Raw genomic sequence first — 23,441 nt, forward strand, 5'->3', positions numbered from 1 at the left:
GTTGGTAAAAAGTTGGTGGTCGCTCCGAAATCTCAGGAAACAGTGATTTTTAAAAGCAGTTTTGCCTTGGAGTATTGGATTTAAGACTTCACTTTAGCCATATAAGGCAACCATTGGTATTTTATAGCCATTGGGTAGTAGTAATCAACATTCATAGATTCTGAACCACGAGGTGATAATATTTGTGTGATATACGCACGTCATATGCAATTGTTGGAAGTGTGTTCAACACAGAAATGTGGACTTCGTTAACCATTCATCCTTTGTCAAAGGCCAGTAAACAGTTTATTTATTTCAGATCGGTTTCGGCGGAGCTGGCTGGCACTACAAAAAAGCAAAGCAAAAATCTATGACCAACCATCTATTCTAAACCTTTAATAAAAACATAATATAAACAAGATAAAAACTTCAAGCAAAATCGGTCTTAGGAAATCAAAAGTCATGGACTCGTATGAAGATGAAAAAAGTCAAGCACATATGAAAATAACGGTAGGAAAAGAATTGCACAGAAAACTAGAACGCAAAAATATGAAGTTAGTGCAAATACATATCTGAAGAAGTTAGCATCACATGATTGCACTGTAAAACACATCGTTGAGACATAATGCAACCCATTTTAAGATCATAATTAGAAGCAATAACAAAAAATTAAAAGGGATGTTGCAATACTATAGGCTAAACTATGACAGTCTTTTTATGTTGATACTAAGTCACCACAACCACGCTACACAACTATCACACTATGATGAATAGACATTCTGAGCCGGTAAAAAATATTTGTTCTATTGCAACCTCTAAAAGCGTGAAACATCGATAATCACTCCACAGTGCATAACGCATACAGCATCCAAGAACTGCGTATTTTATTCAGCGGTCCAAGTAGAGATAGGTGAATGGTTTGCTGAAGACGCCCTGTGGTATGTGTGTACAATCTTGCCAGCTGTTTTACCTGGGCAGTGAATTGTTATGCATTTTCGGTTTTCGCATGACGCCTGTTTTCTCGTGGCTTTTCCCAGCAGAAGAATTTAACAACGTCGCTGAAAAGCGTAAGGCAGGATTATATTCTATATTACATAATCAACAACGGGTATAAACAACATATAATTATATGAATAAGCATTACAGAAAAGGAAATGGTTAATAAGTACCGTTTTGTCGGCCAATCATTAAGTGATTCACCATGACTGGAACTTTGCAATCTGGTGACGATCGCGCATTTCCTCGGTTGGCTGTCGCTGTATTTCAGAATAATTTACAGAATTATAACAGAGCAAACACCAACTAAATGGTTTTATAGTACATGACGTGCAAAGTGTCATCGGTTAATAAAAATTTGAAAGAACAGTAAAATTACAGTCATAAAACGCATGTACGGCTTACGATTATCACGACTTTGCTTAGCGAGGTATTTCAATGAGCAGCGTAAAGCCATTAGCCGTTTACAAATACCCGCTGCTTACCTGGCTTTGTATAAATCAAATGCGCACGTAATTGCCTTGAACGTATAGCCATATATTGGTTTTTAAGCGCTGCAATATCCGTTGACATTCTTTCCGCCATCATACCGTTTCCTCTTTGGATTTTATAAGCATCGCCAAGTCTGTCCCTGCTATTGGCAAGCTCAAGATTCTGTCTGTTGGCGGTTTCTGTAATGCGATCAACATTTATAAAGTCCAACATGTTCTGGGGCTGAGCTTGTCTTATGGTGCCAACAAGTCGAGTTGCTAGCTAAGCCACTCAGAATTACGTTAACATGTTAAACAACGTAGGGGCAGGCTATAACGCGGTAATCTCAACCTGATAGGCGTGGACAGGGCTTGGTTAGGGACATGTCAGATTAGACAGTGAACATGCCAGTTTGCAAAAGTTCAACAACACTCACTTTTTTTCTCATTAGAGGAGGGTGCAGCCGGCACTGTAGACACTAAACCACTGAAGCAAAAAAATGGTGTATCTTCATAGTCAACCAATTCTTGACTGCTGAAGACTTTGTTGCTTACATGTTTGGGACTAAAAGAAAAACATTTTTCTTAGTTTACACAAAAAGTAATGTGATGCATGATATAAAGGTAATTTAAAAAAATACAAAATTATATCGAAATTAAAAAACGTTATATACTAAAAAACTATCTGAGACTATTATTTTAAATAAAATCCTTAATTGGATCGTAAACTACATATAATTAAAGACATTTGACTTTTGACTTTAATTTTTTTAACTATCGATGAAAAAACTCACCTGTAATTACTATTATTCAGTTCATCAGCATTTTCAGCAGCAAAAGGGGTTATGTTGTAAGTGTATTTCTCTCTGAGCTCCTTCAAATGTGGAAATGGAAACGAAGTGATCCTATAGCACAATTGAATCAATTCATTTCCATCAATTAGTTTACCAGTCAAAGCTTGCTGCAGCAACTCAGACATGCAGCAATAAAACTCATCTGCTGACTGTGTTTCTCCTACTTTTCTGAAATAAAACATTGTATTTTTGTAAAATCAACTAAACTCTCCAAATGCAAAAATGTCTAATGATGAAGAATGTATTTTATATTTTTTATTTCAGTCATTACCTGGCAAGACGTTGAACATAAATGTGTTGTATAATTTATTAAAATTAGTGCACAATAAAGTTGCTGACTCTAAAATTTTAAAGTTAACTTACTCTCCAAGCTTTGCCCAAATTGCCAAGGCAACTCGCAAAAGAATTTCATTTCCATCCAACATGACACTGTCCCATACTCTTAAGACTGTGTCTGCTGGGAGACAGGTAACAAATAAAGTCAGGAACCACTGCATGGTAAAGACGTTGATCACAGGTGGCTCATAATTGGAACCTAAACATAAAAATTACAGAGCGCAAATTGTCAAATCAGTTAGGAGTAGTGGAATCTTCAAGTTTGTAAATCTATTATACGGTAATAATGTTAACCAGTTAAATGTAAATTGCAAACATCTATTATATTCACAACTGAAACAGTAAAGTTTGGTTAAGGCTAGTATAAACTAAATGTTTATACTATAAAGTTTTTCCTGGCCTGTGACTGATATGTTTACAACATTAAAAAAAAAAAACAATGTGAAAAACTAATACGCATACAGCCTATCCATGTATAACTAAGATACATAGTGAATCTTAACATTATCCATCATGGTTTGCAAAATTTATGTTAACCAGGTCCCAAAAACTGTCTTTAACCAAATTATAACCATGGCCCTTTCACTTGCCTAAAGCACCTCACAAGTCGTAGAACCTTGATGACTAAATGAACATAGAAATCAAATGTTGTAAGCCTGCAAGCACCTGGGGATGGGTTTTCGTTGGCTTCTTTTTGTAAAGCATCCAGATGCTTTGATAGATTGGGAAGACGAAGTTTCAAAAGATCTCGAAATACTGCCATGTCAACAGACAGAGCTTGGAGGTTATTTGCATAATAGTTTTCAGGCAGCACACCATCCACCAAGTGTACCATAATCTAATAAAAGTCATATAACAATTAATGGAGCTAACATACAGTATATCTACAGCAACGGCAAATGCTCAAAAGATTCCATAAGCCATGTTCCTATATTTTGATTGAGGATTAATTTCACTTTATGTTTTAGTTGAAAATTTGGTTTGACTGAAAATAAACCTTGAAAGCCATTTGTTCATCTCCTTGAGTTACTTGCAGTATTAATGCAGCAAGCACGTTGAAACCTTGGCAGTAGCCAACAGCTTGGTTCCATCTAGCGTAAGCAAGAAGAACTCTTTTTAGCACCATTCTTTCCTCCATACTGCCTTCTTCAGTCTTCAGAATGCTAGAATACCCAGTACGATGCAGGTCCTAAAGATAATTCTAAACATTAACTTACATTATACAACTTAAAAAGGTGAGTGTTTTAGGAGTGAGATGGAGACAGTGTCTCAGAAGATTTACAATAATTAACCTTCAAGTGGCAGTAAATACAGTACTCACTTTTACAATTTGATTTCCTAAACTCTCATCAGTTGGGCAAATACGGTCACTAAACACTCTGCTGAGGGTGCTCTGCATCTTGGTGTGCTTTCTCTCAAAATAATGGTTAGCTAAGCAAATCCAGACTCGCTTCCTCCAGCACGATGGTAATCCTCCTGGAAGGCGGATGATTGCTCTCAATGCATCGCACCACTAAGGAATAAAACAGATCTAATAAAATAAGGCACTTTTATGTCTTTATTTATCAGCTATTTTTAAGGCCCAATCTTAGGTTAGCTTCAACATACACACAAGCAAAGTAAACGTTAAAAATCAGAAACATCTAAACTTTCAGTGACAGATCATTATGCAAAAGTTTAAAATATATTGGAATGATTTAAAAATGGTAATTTGTATTGTCTGTTTGTGAAAGGATTAAAATAATTCATTAGTATAATCACAGTATTGAAAAGAGTGTAAATTAGGTTAGTAAAATGTGAAAACTTTTCCAGGATTTTATTTTGTATCTTCTTCTTCTTCTTAAGTGCCACACTTCCTTTCCAAAAGAATTGTTGAAAAATACTTTGTATAACGTGGCTAATCCAATTTAACCAGGATTTTTATTCAAGCCAACTTTTGTGTTGACTATAACAACTTATGTCATCACGGCTGCAAAATATCACACCTTGACAACCCCGAAAGAATAATGCAACAAAGGTATCACCCAAGGCCTTTTGACTTGTCTTCAGGGTACTGATTATTTTGAGAACATTTCAGTTGCGTTATGTAATCCTCTTTCGACTAGACACATTCCAAAGTAAGCTTTGTCCTGATGTACTTTTCTAAAGCAATCTTTGTTTGATTCCAGTCATAAAATCCTTTCATACAAACCAGGCTGGATACTTGATCAGAAAAATACCTTCATCTTTCAGTAGAACGTTGTTGGCATCAAGCAGCCACTTGTAAATCGAACAATCTGCAGCAGCAGTTGTTTTATAGCACATAAACAAAATACTGACAAATTGGCTCCATTCCAAGCTTGTCTACACTTCTAAACTCAGCTAGCCATATTCATTCATTACTGCAGAGCAGTTTCATTTTCAGAGTGAATTTGTCACAAGTTGTATTTGTTTCATGGGAATTCTTTTACATTAAGTAACCTTGTGCTTATATTTAACCAGGGGCGGATCTAGAAAATTTTTAAGGGGGTGTCACTATACATAGTGTGGTTCTACGACAATTAACCGTGTGAAATTGACCGCGAACAAACTAACCGGGGACAACTGACCGTGACGTAAATTGACCTAGAACCAAGTGACCGGAATGAAAATTGACCGGGAGGTAAATTGACCGTGCAAGTGCTGAATTATTGTAATAATTGAATAATTATTAAATTAAATTATTAAAGCTGATGCGCGACTAGATATAACACAAAGAAACTGGAAGCAGATGGTTAGCAAGCAGGTCACGGTTCACAAATGATATAAATCATTATCACTTAAATCATATAATTTGAATAAACAACAATGCTAATTTGGACTACTTATTTCATACAATTGTACAGTTAAAATGCATAGCGGTTGATTTGTGTCGCCGGCCAATTTGTTGCCGGTCAGTTGATCAAGACAAATTGTCGCCGGTTAATTTGTTCACGGTTAATTGACGTGATCCCCCATAGTGTATTGGCCAGTGAGCTAAAAATTAATGCACTTTTTTTTCAGAAGACTAGATCATTCTTAGCCTAGCTCATTCCACTGCTTGCTTTCCCGGTTATATTACCCAAAGTATAAGACCACAAACAAATCGACAAGAGTTGTTGGTAACCAGGGTTAACTTGTTTCGTTGAGTACGATGCCTGTTGGTTATTGATACTTCTAAAACCCTGCAGGTTGAATGCCCATAAGAATGGAAGGTTGTCCAACAATGAAGGACACAGACACCACCCAGACACAATACACAAAACAGAATCTATGACCGTGTCATTTTGGTGGGTGTGTGTACTGCGACACTGCACTTACATGCATTACTCGGGAGAAGGATAAACTTGGGCCAGAGCTGCTGTACGATGAGATATGCGGCAGTGCTCCAGCTTGGGCTCACCAGTCGTCCTATCAAAGTGGCTGATGCAAGTTTCTTGCATCACGATTCAAGGTGTAGGTGATGCAAGAACATTCTGTTCAACGTTAACACAAGACATTCAGGGGCAGCATAGAAGTGTCCTGTTACCTTGAGCTCGTGCTTTGCTTCCTTGTTGTTAAGGTGAAAGACTGCCAACATTGTTTTCATCCTGCTGAGCATCTTTGAAAGTAAGCCGACAGAGTAGTCATATCTTAGCAAAGAGGCCCCTCCACTATTTCCCATTACCTTGCCCAGTTGCCAGGTACTGGATTGCAAAAACTGTTTGTGTGGTTATAATACCTTGCAAAGAATAAATAGTCTACATTTTTTAGATCAAAATGATATGTTTCCATTTTCGAAAAAAATGTAAATTTGGCATGGGTGCAATTCCTAGGAAACCATACAACTGTCGTTTATCACTGACGTCGAAAGTTAGAAAGGTTTTATACTAACTCATGGTAAAAATGTCACTGATTGAAGTACTGAACTAGATATTTTTGGCAGTGATTGTTAGAGCATTTCAATACCCTTATTTTCTGCAAGGCTTTGCCCACCTAATTTTGTTGCCTACTCTGCCTATGATAACAAACATAGTAGAGAATTTGGCACAAGTATCAAAACCAAGCTATGTAACAATTACAAAGCACATAATCACATATAATAAAAAGTAGGTAAATTACTTGTTTAAATCCATCCTCGCCAGCTACAGGCTCCATGCTAAATTGCAACTTGGCATCTACTTCTGTAAAAAATAGGATGATCAAAAGATTATTTTAACCTTTAAATCTACCATCTAAACAACATTTTAAATAAACTGGTAAAAAGATGCACGTAAGGATAAAAAAATTACTTATGGTGGTATGCAAAAAGTCAGATTGGTCAGTTTCAGCTGTCTAAAATGATGATTACGAAGTATTAGCACTAGCTTAAGGTAGTAGAGCAGTTCGGTTGTAGAAGGCTAATTAGGAGATATTTCCTACACATAAATATAACTCAATAGGCTGAAAGATACGTTATGGTTATAAACTGACCCATATAATATTACTGACCATGTACGAAATTATGCTAGCAATATGGGGAAAGCGTGACCACAAACATTTTCGACTACTGAACATACACTTCAGATCAGCCTGCTAGGATTAATTTAAAGAAGTTGAAAGAAAATGGTTGCTACAGAATGTAGTGCTTAATTTCAAACTGCATTTAGCTTTCAATTATTTTGTTAAAATAAGCTTTCATGTCGGATGATGTAATGTAACCAAGATTTTCTTTAGCCAGGAAACTTCCCTCTTTTATGGCTAGTCAAATAGCCCGCTTATGCTCTTCTAACTTTTATTAGCATTCCTTTTGTTAACTTCTGCGCGTTCAGAATAAAAACAAAGGTATTTGCATCCCTTCAATAAAAACAACCACCTTTCTTATATTAAACCAAAACGTAGAATGCCCCCTAAAAAAACTCTTGTCCACCAAACCAAAGTGTAATCAATTATGGTTAGGGTGAGAGATTGGAAATCGCGGGCAGCGTAACATACCTCGGGGGGGAGTTGTGGGTAAAGGCGTAAACCGTGTACGTGTGTAGAAAACTTACTAACAATAAGAGAAGTCACAAGTGGCATATCGATAAATTACTAATACTAAACACGCAGTCACACATTGTGTACAAGAATGGCCGCAACAATACGGGTGGAATACATCTTAATATACATGTAAATACACATCGTAGAATATACAGCCAACTATACACCTAAAAACATATCAAAGTGCAGTGCTACATTAACACGCCTGCCAGCATGGTTAATATAAATATTACCAAATGTGAAATTTGGTGACAGTAACACATAAAGACGGATTGAGATAGTTATCTCTTGAACAGTTCTGACTTGTGTTATGATATTTCATTTTAATATGTACAAATTCGCTGAAAAATATCTCACAGATGGATACATCTAAAAGCAGATTAATTTTCAGCACATGAGCAATTAGGTAATTCCCCAAAGACACACAAATCAAAAAGTCCAGTAACGGACAAGACTTGAATGTGGTTGTCCACTCTAAATCTGATGACCAAGTCCTGCAACTCCGGTTGAATTTGATCTGGACCTTTGGCCTAACTACCTCCACGAATGTTGAAAAACTAGACCAAGAATCTTCTAAGATCATTACAACGACGTTCAAATTCATCCAACAAGTCACAAATTACCTTGTAATAATTTCAAACAATCCACAGACTTTGTGTTTGGAGAGACGAGACTAAGGAAATGGATCGTACTAGCACACGCTATTTACATTTTCCAAAGATTACAGTAAATAAAAGCAAAAATTCCGCTGTAACGAAAAAAAACATATCGCTTATTGTCCTTAAGCTGAGAATCACTCATATTCCTGCCAACAAAAGCCTAAACGTTTTGGGGAAACTTTAGAACCTTTTCAGGCATGTGACACCGCATAACCACTGCATTGTAGTGTGCAAAGCACATCTCTATAATCAGCATTAATGCTTGCTAGGAACTGACTGAAATTGCCATGGTTCATGGCTTAGGTATAAGAGGCAGTAAAGTCATGAGACAGGAGGAAAGTTTTCCTCTATTTACCATGTAGTAAAGTCCTTGAAACAGTTTTATGTGGCCAATCATAGAAAGACCTTCATGAAAACAGCTTTGTTGGGTCTAAATGTGCTTGCTGGGTGCTTGTACGAGCTTTAAGAAACAAATTTAAACAGTTTATAGCGCCATGAATGGCTGCTTTCTGTTGAACACAAGAAGGACAGTGTTCTTGAGAGATGCCAGAGGTGGGCATAAGTGTAATCCTTTTTTTAGGAGATTTCATGGGGGCGACTTTCTTTTTTCAATGCGGGAATAGAACCACGAGCGCACTCTTTTTTTTATTATTTGCTCGTTGCTCTTTTTTTGCACAAACAATGTTGTGAACGCACGAAATGGATACAAATGGTTGGATTAAAAACAATTTTAGGTTTTTGGACTGCCGTTAGACTATTATTTTACTTAGTGAATAAAAAAAATGGCAGCTTTGAAACTTATTTCAGACACAACTTTTACACAAGCATGACCACTAAGCCCATTTAGGTTAGGAGGCTATTCTACGGACAAAAACAAAATTCTAATATCTTGACAAACAATAAGTTTTAACCAAAAACAATTTACGGAATTTTTAATCTAAATGTAGTACCTCAAAAAAATGCAATAAAATAATTTGATTTTGTGTTGTTTGCCTAAGTCGCCACTTTTTCTGTTCCCCGTGAGGTGGCAACTTAGACAAATTCTACTGTATCACTTTACCAGTTAAGCGGTGTCATTGCCATACTTTCTATATTCATTTTATGGTCTCAACAACAGTTATTACGTTACATCACAAACAAACATGTTTTTTAGCTATTGCCCGGGTGCAGATATCGCACGCATTTCAATTGCGTTTACACAGTGGATGCATAAAAATAAAAAGCTAGTTATCGATGTATTGTGTGCATAAAATATATCGGTACCAAAGAAGTAGGTTGTGTAATAACATAATTTGTACCAAACATTCGTTACAGCAGCTCCATTACATAAGTTTACTATGTTTATTATGTAGTGTTTATTATTTTTATATGTATTAGGTAATTACGGTCAATTACATGCAACACTATTTGAAAGTGAAGAATTTTGAATGGTTGAACATCGGCACCTACAATTCTAGAAGCTTCATAATACTCCACATGTCTGTTAATTATTTGTACTATTGGTGTGACCAAAACAAAACTCTTCAGCATAGGACTCCATGAAATTTCCTATAATATTTACAACAAACAAAGATAAGCAATTACAGTTGCAGTTAGACACACACTGTACAATGTGAATTTGCAACATACGAATGCAATTGGAGTTCGGAAATGCACTGCAGTAAAAAAATTTATTTATCGCTTAAAAGAGAGGGAGTGTGAGCGACTAAACGATCGCGCTTTTTTTTTATAGAATAACGAAAGCACGAGCGATGACCTTTTAAAAGAGCGGTTTCCCAGCTCTGGTGATTGCAATAACCTGCATTTTCAATTTTGTCATCTAATAAGCCAAAAGGTGTTTTGGTCTTCATGAAATCATTATCGAATCTTTTGTAGGTTTGAAAAAGTTTGCTTGTTTTGTTCGAGCTGATGTTAACAAGTCTGTGCCACCTTCCTTTTCAAGAAGCAGTCAAAAGTCGGAGCACAGGCAGAATGACAATGCCCAGTTACATTTGTGCAATGGAGCCGAGAATTATTCATTTTTCTGTTTCGCATCATACGCTACAGTTATTGAAAGATCAAGTGAAAGGCCAATGACAGTAAAAACGGTTAAGACTGAGATTAAAAATGACTGGACATGATTGAGAACCTCTGGTATATATTGTATAAATACTTCCTGAGTGGATTGTTAACTTACTTCGCTTTTTCGACACAGCTTGCAGAACAGCAGTAATAGTGTCACAATATCTCTTATTTTTATCCCTTAATCGATTCCTTTGCTTCAGTTGTCGAACCAGTTTGGTTGACATGACCGCATTTCGATCGTTTAGTTCGTTTCTAAAGACGTACAGTTCCTCAATGTCTATCAAAACATAAATAAAATTTTAAGTGTGAAAAGTTATAAATACCTATTTTTAAATAGTTGATGCCAACACATCAAGCATGCATTTAATATAAATCTTTACTGAATGGTTAATAACAAAGACTTTAATGAATGCCTGATAGAGTGAATGGATTAATTTTTTACAAAATGGTGCAACATAAGATTCCAATGTCGCCATAAACATGGAACAACCAGAGCAAAAAAATTTATTTAGAAATATCCTTAGTAAAAAACAGGTTAGTCAAGTAAAAAATGCTAAACAGAATGTTCATAATGAAAATAGAATGTAAATTAGTTAGGAGACAGTTTGAGATTATATCTAAATTTACACTTTAATTTGCCAAATTTAGCAAAAATATACCACTTGACTGCAAAAAAGATTGTTGCAGCTTTTTGCTTTTCTTTTGGTTGATGTCGTGTATTGAAGAGGAAGATATACTGTGGCCATCAGAGAAACAGGAAGTCTCTGTAGAACTGTCAAGCTGTTTTTGCAGTTGATAACTAAATACAAAATTTATTAAAATACACCACTAAATAGAATCTGGAAAGCAGAATATTGTTGACAGTAAAACAGCATCACTTCTAATAGAAAATAAATAAATTCAAAACCATGTGAAGTATTGCAAGATAAAATTTATTACAATTACACATTACAGTATGGTTCTGATAAGAAGGTGGAACTTTTTGCCCTGTTTGGGATACTTACACTGTCACATATATGTCATACAATCAGACCGCATTAATCCAGACCATTTTGTTTCGTCAAAAAATGTCAGTTTTAACGAGGTATCCGGATCGAAAGAATATCCGAGTGAAATTAACTTATGTAAGATAGCAGGCATATAAGGCTACACTAGATCAAATGTGAAAAAACTACATTGAAGACTTACTGCATCCGAAATGAAAAATTGAAATAAAGAAAATTGGTCGATGACTGTGCCTCAAACAAATATTGATGTGTCACAAATATGAAAAATTGATGTACAAACATGCACATTTGTCGTAATCCAGATTAGCGAGTGTTTTTTCTATTGATTTGGCATATCTCTACATTGTCATGCCAAAGTCAAACAACGAGACTTCCGGATTAAGGGGGAAAAACACAGGAGAAGAAACCCATTTCTAACAGTTTCATATCGGATGGCAAGGATTCTATTTTTTCGGGTTCAGTTAAATGAGGTCTGACTGTACATTATTTGCAAAAACTTATTGGAATAATATTAGTTCTTTAAAAATATAATTTACGCAATTGCCTCATGCACTTATTGAAAAAGGAATGCAGTTTGAATATCAAAGATAAAAAATACTTGGTTCAAGGCCAGGGTGCATTTGACATGGGTTACACAGGTGCTACCTATGATGAAGTGGCGTAAACTAGGTTTAAACTCAGTGTGGCATGGAACGGATTCATGCTTTGGTGCAACCATATAGCACCTGCAAATTCACTTCATCAAACTTTGCTGTTCTATTTTTCTCTTGTTTAAACAAAAAAGAGCACAGTGTCTCCTGTTTTAGAGATCGCAGTTGGCATTTGTAATGTACACCAAACTGACTTTTGTTGTACAAATCTCATGAAATGCCCCCTGGCTGTCTGTTATATGAAGGTCTGTTTAACCAGACAATTTTGAGAGCCTAATACCTAAAATCTTTGTGACGATTACGTCACAAGTCATGGGTTGTTTTATAAATGCTGAAATTTGATTTTGGGATCTTGTGATACAATTGCTGACCAAACTTAAATTCTTGTTAATCACGTACAGATAAACTACGCAATCTTGAGCTGATGTGACTGCTATATATACGGATGTAATGTTTGCAATCTTTCCTTCTCTTTTACTTGTTACTACTGCGCAATGTAACAGCAGTAAGCTTTGTCCAACGGCGTAAGCCGTTGTGTCTGACAATAAATAAAAATGGGAACTTAATCATTTAGTAATAAATATAGACAGAATTTAAGCAACTAAAGCAATAGTCACGCCGTTTGAGGAATGGGAACTCATACCATCAGAGCAAAAGCAAAACAAGTTATCAATCTTCAATTGTATCTCACTCATGTTTTAACAATAGCTGCCAGAACAGTGCGGTCTTTGTGGCAGAGATGTTTGTTGTGTAATACTTCAACAAATGAAAATATATGTCATACCTTAAACAGTATCAATACAGGTACCGGTGTACACTGTGCATTTTGATACCTGATTTAACTGTTAATTATTTTACTAGTTGAATGAACCAATCAAAAAACAAGAATACTCTTCGACATGGAAAAAAACAAATCTGAAAACTTTTATCAATCTGTTAATGAAAACATTTAAGGGCCTACTTACTTGTGATATATTTCACTCAAGAGCCGTTGTACCATGATCCTTTTCTGCGAGGTGTCATTTGTAAAGCTTTTCCCTTCCATTATTTATATATTTTTGAATAAAAGTACGGTATTTGGCCAAAAAATATGGTGTAGGTCTCTAGTCTGTGAAGCTTTCTTTTGTTTTGGTCAGCTTTAGACACGTTTGACTTCAAAAACTTCTTTAGCATTTAGTTTTCATGACGCCCCTACAAGTTACAAAAGCAAATTCACTGCAGGCAAAATACCATTAGGCTACCTCCAGCGTACCTGCATAGCCTATGAACCGAAGTTAATCCAAAACGCTATTATTGACTATTCTCTTTGCTATGAACGGTAGAACATTTTATCACCAGTTAGGATTTGAAAGAGAAAATGGTTATGCTCAAGTGATTTTCAACCTACAAGCCGGCAAGCTTGATCGAACTTTTTTCCGGAATATGGAAGGCCCTATTTTTCACAATCTTATGGGTGATAAACAGACTCTAGCGCTAGAAACATGAAGTATTTAGTCAATATAACCACAAAGGGGCGCTAGTGGGATGCCGTTGGTAAAAAAATCAGTGAAATTGATGTTAACTTAATTTTACCAAACAATTTGTTTGTTATTAATGTACAGAAGAAAAAAACCACTGTAAGGTTAGATATGTCTATATCTTACTAAAATATTTGCTACTTAAATTCTGCAACAAATAAAGTACGAAAAAGTTTTACTTTGCAGTATGCTGCTGGCGATACTTGACTACGCTGCCCCAGTGATTTATGAAAATACCCTGGGATGAAATATTTCATTGAAACACACAGAAGTACTCCAAATGGCAGTATCAAAAGACACATTACAGGCATGAAGTCAATGAACACAAGTTGTAAAACGCATTTAACTGCAAACAACACTTTCAATGACATCGATACCTGTTACTTTCAAATGGGAATGCAATTCGCATAAATCAGAATCCCTAAATTCTTGGAATTAAAACAGAAAAAAAGCACAAGAAAATAGAGAAATATAAAAAGTATTTGAAAAGAGAAAAACGAAGCAAAACACTTCAGAAATGAAACAAGTGGTTAAGACAGCCACAAGTTAAAATGGGACATAAACAAAATATAGATATATGTCAAGTTCAAGCACAGTCAATCCTTGGCATCACCAATGCCATCAGCATTGATTGAAAACATTGCTTCTGCTTCAGGTAAACACGGGGAGTCATATATTTTACAGATTCGTGTATCACCACGTCCCTTTCGAAGGTAGAGGCGAGTTGTAGAGGCATGCGCCATTATATGGCCACCAATTGGCTTTTTTGGATCAGCGCAAAACATAGCACCTCCATCTACTTGTGCCACAACCTGATTTGTGATCACAACAGCTACTCCAAACTGTCAAAAAAAATTGTGTTGAGGATGTCAAATTAAACTTGCTTTTATTTTAAAGAGTTTTACTTCATCTGCAAGCCGCAGTAAGGTGCGAAGGAAGCGAGCCAGATGCATCTGTCTGGCAGAGAGCTCTCCTCTTCCACTGTAATCTGTTCGGTAAAGGGCTGTGGCACTGTCCACAATCAAAACAGCATATCTGAAAAAGTTAAAAACAGTGGTATTACCCAAACTTGGTTTAGTACTAACTGAAGTTGCATTTTGGTCTGTTTAACTGACCTTGTTTCAGACATCATGGCAGCAGCCTGAATAAGAAGCTGTGTTTGGTGGTCTGTGTTATAGGCTCTCGCATATGCAACATTATCCAGAACATCAGATCCATTAAGCCCATAACGTTCTGCAACTGCCAGTAACCTTTCTGGACGAAAGGTTCCTTCTGTGTCAATGTACATGCACTTGCCTTCACCACCGCCTTGTTCAATAGGCAGCTATAATAAACACTATAATTTGTTGAAACGTAGAAAAATAAAATACCGTATTGTAGAAGAACAAAAGTTAGTGATTAAAATAAGCACCTGACAAGTAGCTGCAATAGTGTGGCATAATTGAGTTTTTCCTGTCCGAAATTCTCCAAATATTTCAGTGATTGATCCAGTTTCTAATCCACCTGTTATAAAATCATACATCAAGAAACATGATTTGTAGGAATATTACAAACCCACACAAGTGGATTTGCATATATATGACACATATATGTAAGAGCTTTGTTCCATCACGCTTATTATCTAATCACACAAGTGGCCTACAGTAGAACACCACACCCCAGTATTACAGACACTTAAACATGGTCCAGAATATAGTCTGCTATTGCAATGTATAGAATTCTGTTTCACCAATATCACCAATTTGGTATCAAGGTCATGACATCCATTTAGCTGGTACAAAAGTAAGTAGTTCAATCCTGTTTAACACAGCCATTAACCTACAATTTTGTAAAATACCTCACAAAATTTCATAGAAAATGTTAGATTATAACTAGGGCAATTAGTTTTTGACCTAAAAAAGTAAAAATTTTGACCCTAAAAGTAAACATTTTGACAAATTTTACATAAAAAAACTTTCTTTGACAAATTGGCAGTTACTGGTTAACTGGTACACTACTAGGCTAGGCCTAGCGCAAGCAAAAGCAAAAATTTAGCTATAGTTTAGCAATATATTCATCAGTACAAAAACATCAACGGTAAGCTATAGCCTTGACTTATTTAACGCAAAATATCCGTGTATATATATACAATATACACTTCAGTATGCTTTGCTTATACCTATCAATCAAACGAAGCATTGTATTAATATTTACCAAACACACTGAGTTATGCCCATTGTTATATTGTGACGTAATAAGACCCGTAGTGTTAATTTAAATAGTTAAGAAATGAATTTGTCTATTTTTGCCACTTATTTTTGGCAATAACTGTTTAACCACTGCATTTTTGGAGTTATTCTTCACTTTAACCATTTTTGACAAATTCTGTCCTAACTATAAACTTTGACGTTTTTTTGACAAGTTGAAAAATAATTGCCCTAATCATGACTAACAATAATTATTTACAGCTGCATTGTGAGCTCGTAGGAGTATATTCTAACCATTGTTAGTGTGTGTCCGGCTGTCTACGCTCAGGTTAGTGCATGGCATATGCGTACTATGAACAACCTACTGTGACAACTTATTTTTTAACACTTCTCATTGTGGTCTCAGAAGAACAAAGCTTTATTAGACAAAACGAAATATGTCAGTCAACCGTTCCATTTAAACAAGCATTTATCAAAGGCTTGTTTTAACGGTACTATGACACCTTATCGAAAGACACTTTATCGAAAGACACTTTATCGAACGACACCTGATCGAAACGACAGATGATCGAAAGACACTTTATCGAACGACAGTTAATCGAGGCGACAGTTGATCGAACGACACTTTATCGAACCGACAGTTGATCAAAACGACAGTTGATCGAACGACATTTTATCGAACCGACAGTTCAAGCAAGATTTTTGCGTGTTTCTCAAACATTGAAACAATGAGCCATTGTGATGTGCGGTCTTTGTAATGGTGTGCATTAATGAATTGTGATGTATATATCATAAAGTTGACGATTTATATTTTATATCTATATTTTATATTTGTATCATAAAGTGTACGATTTCGCATGGCGGCCGGCCCGCCCACATATTAATAAGATATCACAAGAATACGCACGAGAATTACTAAGTACGAGAGTAACCTAGAAACCTATGCGTCGTAGACTGATGAGATTATTACAGGTTAGTAGAAACATCATCTGGCTTCCTGTATACATCATAATTGTAAAACTAAAGAAAGTGAATTTAGTGTAAATTAGGTATTTCTAAAAGTGACACATTTCTATAAATTCTTCTTGTTACGCCGCGCCCCCGCTGTGAAAAGAGAACGAAAAAGAATAGTTAGTCAAGTTATTGGTGCGTAAATGAGTAATACGCTTCAATGCGGAGAGAGAGCAAAATTATATAAATATCACAATATCTCAAAAATTACAAAATCCAACTTTATCAAACAAACATGGACAGATAGCTGAACATTTTTTATGAAAAGTCACCAAATTTTAATTTTCTACAGCAAACAATGCAACGGTACGCCACGTTTTGCTATGACTGTGTGCGGGAGAAGCAACAGTCGATTCGATCAACTGTCGCTTTGATCAGCTGTCGGTTCGATAAAGTGTCGTTTGATCAACTGTCGGTTCGATAAAGTGTCGTTCGATCAACTGTCGTTTCGATCAGGTGTCGTTTCGATCAGCTGTCGTTCGATTAAGTGTCTTTCGATAAACTGTCGTTCGATTAAGTGTCGTTCGATAAAGTGTCTTTCGATCAGGTGTCGCGTCACGGTTTTAACCAAGGTAATGGAAAGTGATTAATTGCGTATAGCAGCGGTTCCCAAACTGGTACCAAATATTGCAATAGTTGGGTTTTTTCGTATGAAGTAAGAGGTATCTGCCAACGTAGTGATGGAAAGATTTGTTACTGATATTTTGACTCAGCAGAAGCAGGTAAAAATAGAAGAATAAACTCCGGTAATTGTTATGTTATGCATCGAAAATGATTTAATACAATTGCTTGATCATTCCAAACACAAGGAAATGTACAATTCACTAAGGCAATGCGAGTGTTCACAAGTTTTCGAAGGGCATTGAGAGAAAGAAAGTTTGGGAACTGCTGGGCGCTGGCGAATAGCATTTATCTGACATGGTGCATCACAACACATATTGAATATCAGTTCTTATAAATATGTGCTAAACTTTTAAAAATCTTGTGTGAAATCCACTAACATGGCCATTCAACAACTGCCTGTGGATGGTCGACTTACCGGTGTTCAAAAAAATTAGTTATAAATTGTAGTTATATTTTTGTATACTTTTCAAAGATATTGCAGTTTTTATTGATTTGACGCGCTTGTTCTACAACACTTCAGGTTACCCACTTATGGGCGAGCTAAGATGAACAATATCAGACCTCCTTATTCCTACATATCAAGTGCCGCAGCGAGATTAAAAATCGTGTCAGACACACAGGTTTATGTTGTATATGTCTATATTTGCAACGCTATCGTATGGATGGTTATTGGCTAGCATTTTTACAAAGAGATCGGATAACACAATCAGTAATATCTTTAGAAAACTAGGAAAACATTTTCATGATAAGTTTCATATACGTTTGTCATACTAACTTGCATTATTTTAAAGATTTAAGATAGTAGCCAGCAGTTTTTCTCTTGCCTAAATTAAACAGGATTAACCTCTGCTCGCAGAATGGATTCTGGGTCCCAAAAAACCAAGATGTAAGTTAGAATCGTAAGGTATGACACTTCACATTGGGAAGCCAATACATACCTCTCAAGAGCTTATCAAGTTCTTTTGAACCCGTAGTTACTTGTATTATTTCTGATCTTCTTTGGTGAAATTCAGTAGCAGTCGTGAAGCCCATTGGAACTAATTTTGCTGCTTCAATCTGCAAATGTAAAAAAGACTTCTTCAAACACAAATTATATGTAAAAGTATCATAGTTAGTCCGTACGAAACTAGTACAACAATACGTGCAATCACTGCAGGTGTTACTGGACATATTTCAGTGAGGTTTCTCAAACAAATTCTGTTTCTTAGCGTGCAACAATTAATGTTATGTATGAAATCCTTGCCAGTGTCAGCATATAACTGATTGCAAAGATTAATCATTATCCTTCTAAATTTCAATATAACTCTAAAATTCCTGAGTTGAACCATTATAGCAGCCACAAATAGTGTGGGCATGGCAGCTTCATAAAACAACACTTCTTAGAGCACTGTCAGGAATGGCAAAACCAGCCCTTATGAGCGCTTTCTCTGATAAATGATGAGAGCTGTTTTCACTACGAAAGCAGCTGAATAAAAAGAAAGACACGAATTTCAATATCAGTGCATTTTTATTCTAATTTACTGTATTTTCTTACATTCTCGCCCTTATACAGTAATAAAAAAATGATTAATTGCTGTTCATTTGATTTTTCTCTTGGTTGGATGGCGCAAAGCGCAATCATGCTTCCATGGCTCTTTGAGCTTAATGCTTGTCATCAAGCTTTAGCAGCATATGTCAATTTGCTCTATAAAGGGGTGTGCCTACTTTAAGCAGGCAAATTTATATATTTATTTATAACAGGAAACTTATCGTTCGTTCTGCATCAGCGAAAAGTGCTCTAATAACTGATTTACTTTATAAACCAGTGCTATAGTAAGCTGGATTTGCCATATTAAAGAAATGCATGATATTTTAAATTTGACATATTAAGTTAATGCAGGTAGCTATATACAATTATTTTATCTGCTTTGGCTTCACTTATGCCCTTTACGGCAACAAGTTCCTTCTTTGGAGCATAAGCAACTGCTTCCACAGAGTGATATCCATGTTCCTGCAGCTTCTTAATATCATTGCTGGTAATTCCACTTTGCTGTTGACATTAATAACATTGTATATTTTATTAATTCTTAATTAATCTACCATGTGAAATTAGTTTTCCATTTCATATATCAGACATATAAAAGCCGCCTACCTCAAGCTTAGCTATTGGAAGAGGCCCAACGTTTTCAAGCTCTTCATCAATGATTTCCTGTTCCTGCATATTTCGTTGCTTGTAAAATTAAAAGTGAGAATATGGTTAGTATATATCTGTAAAAATAAAAAAACAACTTGCAACACAATAATCATGCATATATTGTATATGAATTAGAAAAATTATTAACATACATTAATCAGACAAATTATGGCGCACTTCTACCAGTCATTTATCCAGTCCGTTTTTTATCAATGCAGTGAGTGATTGCCAAGAAAGCAGAATTCAATTTGAAAATACGAGGGCAAGTCAAAAATTTTTTGCACATTGCTGTAGAGCGCACTCTCGCTTTTCTTTTTGGCGCAATGTTTTTTGCTCGGTTATTACTTATTAGTTATTACGTATAACACCCCATCAATGTGCAGTCCAACTTTATCTCTAGTAATCGTACTTTGCTCTGGTGTTTTAATTGCTTGCTGCTTAAAAACTTTTACATATTCGACTTCACCAAAGGTATAGGTATTAAGCCTATTGTCCAGACTGCATTCAGTATCAGATGAACACAACACAGATTTTTTGACCGAAGAATTATTGCACACCGGGAGAAGAGCATTGTCTCTAAAAAATGGAGAAATACTTCTTTCGTTTTTTACTATAAAAGCCGCACCTTGCCTACTAGAAACACAGGACGTGCTTAGCTCATGAGTCGCGGTGCACACCGGAATTTTGCTTCTGCACCCAAGAGATCTTTGCAAAAACTGCCACACTATGGGTTTCGTATGCTGTAAGTCTTGGGGTCAAATCTTGCTATACTGTTTTACTTCTTTTTTGTCCAAATTTATTTTTGATGCAATTTAATCATGAGAGCCAGACTGCAGAGTATGGCAGACCAGGGCAAATCGGCGCCTCTAAAAAACAGGAGACACTAACTTTTGCTCCAATTTGTATTGCCAAATTACTGTTTAAAGCTGATGTCTCTAAAAAAAAATTAGAGTTAGAAAAAATGAATTTTGCTTCTGCACACTCGAGATCTCGGCAAAAACTGCCATACTCTGCAGTTCGGTATGAGACAAGAGAGTTTGGGTCAAAAGGGATTAGTTTTAAATTAATTTAAGATTTTGGAAAAAAATTGTCATTTTTAGTTAAAAAATGGGGTCTAATATACAAGGGCACAACCAGTGGTGGGATTCAACCGGTTCTTGGAATTTTAATGACCTCCGCGAACCAGTTGTTAACAAGTGTATGTATACTAGGGTTACCATATTTTCGTGGCCAAAAATCCGGACACTCTTTAGTGCCCACTAGCGGTTTTTAAAATGAGGTATGAACACATTGTCTGTCAATATAACGTCACAGTAGTAATGCTTTGCCTTTCCATTGTATACCGGAGTGGATTTTTGAACATAGTGTCATGAATTCACTAGGCTATTGGGCCATGGATGGATGTTTTGCTTGCATTTCATCCGTGAATTTACATTTTCGCTTAGCCATATTCTACAGTAAAACAATAACAAAATTAAATTTTAGCACTTAACATATTCGGTTCGCATCTTCAACTAGAACAGGGGTTCTAAAACTTATGGAGAGGCGCCCCACCTTGACGGTGCGAACAAAACCCGCGCCCCACTTCGAAATCATTAAGCATTAAACAAACGACAATTTCCTTGGTATTCTCATTTGGTCTGCAACAGACTTCTTGTTGCGGTATTTTTCTACTGCTTGCACTGCTTTATCATTTTCTTCAGCGAATACACGCTCTTATCGTTTCAGACATGTTCTAAATTTTGCAATATCAACTCCGCAGACCAAGATATAAGGCCTTCAGCTACTAGCCCAGCTCCACTCATCCATGTATCATTGTATCCCAAATAGTGCGCTGTATTGTCGTTTATGACGTAACAATGATATTATTACCCGTAACGCAACAAACAATTTAAAAAAATTCCGGACATTTAAGCATATTTTAGCATTTCCCCCCGGACGCAGTTTGAACACTAAAATTCCGGACATGTCCGGGGAAATCCGGACGTATGGCAACCCTAATGTATATCCGCCCCTGGTCAATATGGCATGCTGCTAGTGAGAGAACCAGATTTTAAAATATTTGAATCCCACCACTGGGCACAACCATAAGATGCCTTTCTTTATACTAGACCACAGCTTCTCAAATTGTGACGTCATGTGGTTGTGCAGTTGTATACTATACCCAAAAAATAGCGTTTATTTCAATTCGCAGCCCAGCTTAGGCTAGTAATTTAATCATGAGAAGTGAGAGTTTGAGTAAGAGGGGATTAGTTTTAAATTAATTTACAGTTTGGAAAAATTATTTTGTCATTTTAAGTTGAAAATTAGCATACTTATCTTCAATTAAATGCCTAAAGCTACAGTATTCCATTTACCGTAATCTTATTTTCCTACTTCGGTAAACGGCGGCCGGTAAAATAAATAATTGTACATTTAACCGGCCGCCGTTTAGCGAAATAAGAAAATATCAATTGCATAGACAGCTATTGGCTAGCTGTTTACCGAAGTATATAGGCCTAGGCTATTTTCTTCCAAATCCGGTAACCGGCAGCCAGTGAAATAGTCGCTGCCTTATTTTAATCCTATATCTTCAAATTTTGTATATTTACTCTACAATTGGGACATGGAGCCTGCTAGACCCATTCTTACCGGTACTTCCTAATTTAGCACCACCGTTAAACCGTAGCCTAACAGCCTAGCCCAGCTTCCAGTTTATGTTTGCCGCGAAAAAGCCCAATCATCCATTAACTTGGAAATTACTTATAAGTAAGCGACAAATGTAGTGGTTTTGACTGATCATTTTGTAAACAAATTTTTTAAAAATTATAACACTTCATTTACAATTTTACATGCAAGTTTTGCAGAATAAAAGTAACAAAAATAAAAGAACAGTATATATTATGCATGTTTTTAACACTTCTAAATTTTTCTGCCATATTTTTATACGTGTAATGTGCTTTGTGTGGGTACTCGTTGTTCCCACAAACAGTTTGTGGGGCATCATTAATTATAATTAAATATTGATGCCGATTATGCAGGTTCTAGGTCGATTTAACCCACGGACGATTCAACCCAGGACGATTCAACCTAGGACGATTTAACCCACGACGATTTAACCCTCGGACGATTCAACCTAGGACGATTCAACACACGGACGATTGAATTGAGCACTAGACCCAAAATAATAAAGCCAGTATTCGATATCCAGTAATGTTCTACTGCTGTAATGCCTTTGTGCAAGGCTTTGTGTTCCTGTTAAGAAGTCCTGGTGCATCATAGTGGGAAGTGTGGTACTTGCATGATGCACAAGACCTATCATTGTGCATTTTTAAATCTTTATAGTACCTGAATGAAATACGGTACGATTGCAATGTTACAGTACCATAACCATTAACCACGACGTACAGGATGGCCTAACTCTAGAGTCTAGACTGTCCAATATTAACCTTACAATTGGCTACAAAGTAACTTGGTGATAACCTAAGTCATAAGTACATGAAAGGTCCGTGGATTGAATCGTCCTGAGTTGAATCGTCCGCGGGTTGAATCGTCCGACCGCCCGATTACGCCGATTAATAATTTTGTTAATACTAATTAATCATTTGTAGTAAAGTAAAAAACAGGATATATAGTTTGTCACTCTGAAGGTTAACTTTATTTATATTTTTCTACACGAGCTTTCGCAAACATAAGCTTGCTTCTTCAGGTGTACTGCGAAAATGGATGTAATTTAAGCATTTTTTTGGGAGAGAGAGATAGTCCCGTCATGACTCTGAGATAATCTGACTCCAGAAAATTTCCGTGCACTCCTCGGCTAGCATTGCATTTAAACCGACGTTGTCAACAAAGTAAGAAATATTGATAAAACTTGTATTGAAGCGAAGTATACCGAACTGAATAAAGTAAATTGAACTAATGTTTGCACAAGATGCACGCAT

The 23,441-nt window shown here is 36.1% G+C and overlaps 2 protein-coding genes across 2 annotated transcripts; both read right to left on the reverse strand.

Annotated features, from left to right (window-relative positions):
• Nucleotides 1–360: 360 nt before the first annotated feature.
• On the reverse strand, nt 361–13,552 carry LOC143457357 (TBC1 domain family member 30-like). The gene is made up of 13 exons (XM_076955238.1): nt 12,976–13,552; nt 11,013–11,152; nt 10,466–10,630; nt 6,734–6,795; nt 3,957–4,148; nt 3,633–3,824; nt 3,302–3,473; nt 2,663–2,834; nt 2,240–2,467; nt 1,883–2,010; nt 1,461–1,646; nt 1,149–1,235; nt 361–1,037 (listed from the first exon to the last, which is right to left on the reverse strand). Exons 1-13 carry the CDS (start codon nt 13,053–13,055, stop codon nt 946–948), a joined length of 1,896 nt encoding a protein of 631 aa, XP_076811353.1. The 5' UTR covers nt 13,056–13,552; the 3' UTR covers nt 361–945.
• A 214-nt stretch (nt 13,553–13,766) lies between these two features.
• LOC143457677 (DNA repair protein RAD51 homolog 1) lies at nt 13,767–19,616 on the reverse strand. Its single transcript, XM_076955262.1, has 7 exons — nt 19,480–19,616; nt 19,240–19,377; nt 18,287–18,404; nt 14,939–15,030; nt 14,643–14,851; nt 14,433–14,562; nt 13,767–14,369 (listed from the first exon to the last, which is right to left on the reverse strand). The coding sequence occupies exons 1-7, from the start codon at nt 19,546–19,548 to the stop codon at nt 14,124–14,126; spliced, it is 1,002 nt and encodes a 333-aa protein (XP_076811377.1). The 5' UTR covers nt 19,549–19,616; the 3' UTR covers nt 13,767–14,123.
• Nucleotides 19,617–23,441: the final 3,825 nt, after the last annotated feature.

This window comes from Clavelina lepadiformis, chromosome 1 (genome assembly GCF_947623445.1).
Source record: "Clavelina lepadiformis chromosome 1, kaClaLepa1.1, whole genome shotgun sequence".
NCBI lineage: Eukaryota > Metazoa > Chordata > Ascidiacea > Aplousobranchia > Clavelinidae > Clavelina > Clavelina lepadiformis.

Excerpts from the sequence above, each read along its gene's own strand:
- LOC143457677 (XM_076955262.1), bottom strand. The coding sequence starts at position 19,548 with ATGCAGGAACAGGAAATCATTGATGAAGAGCTTGAAAACGTTGGGCCT. Across the intron at positions 15,031-18,286 it reads ACTTGATAAGCTCTTGAGAG|GTGGATTAGAAACTGGATCA; the intron begins GTATGTATTGGC and ends ATTTTATAACAG. Across the intron at positions 14,370-14,432 it reads TACTGCGGCTTGCAGATGAA|TTTGGAGTAGCTGTTGTGAT; the intron begins GTAAAACTCTTT and ends TTTTTTTGACAG.
- LOC143457357 (XM_076955238.1), bottom strand. The coding sequence starts at position 13,055 with ATGGAAGGGAAAAGCTTTACAAATGACACCTCGCAGAAAAGGATCATG. Across the intron at positions 10,631-11,012 it reads ATCTTTTTTGCAGTCAAGTG|ACATTGAGGAACTGTACGTC; the intron begins GTATATTTTTGC and ends ATGTTTTGATAG. Across the intron at positions 6,796-10,465 it reads AGCTGTGTCGAAAAAGCGAA|AAGTAGATGCCAAGTTGCAA; the intron begins GTAAGTTAACAA and ends TATTTTTTACAG.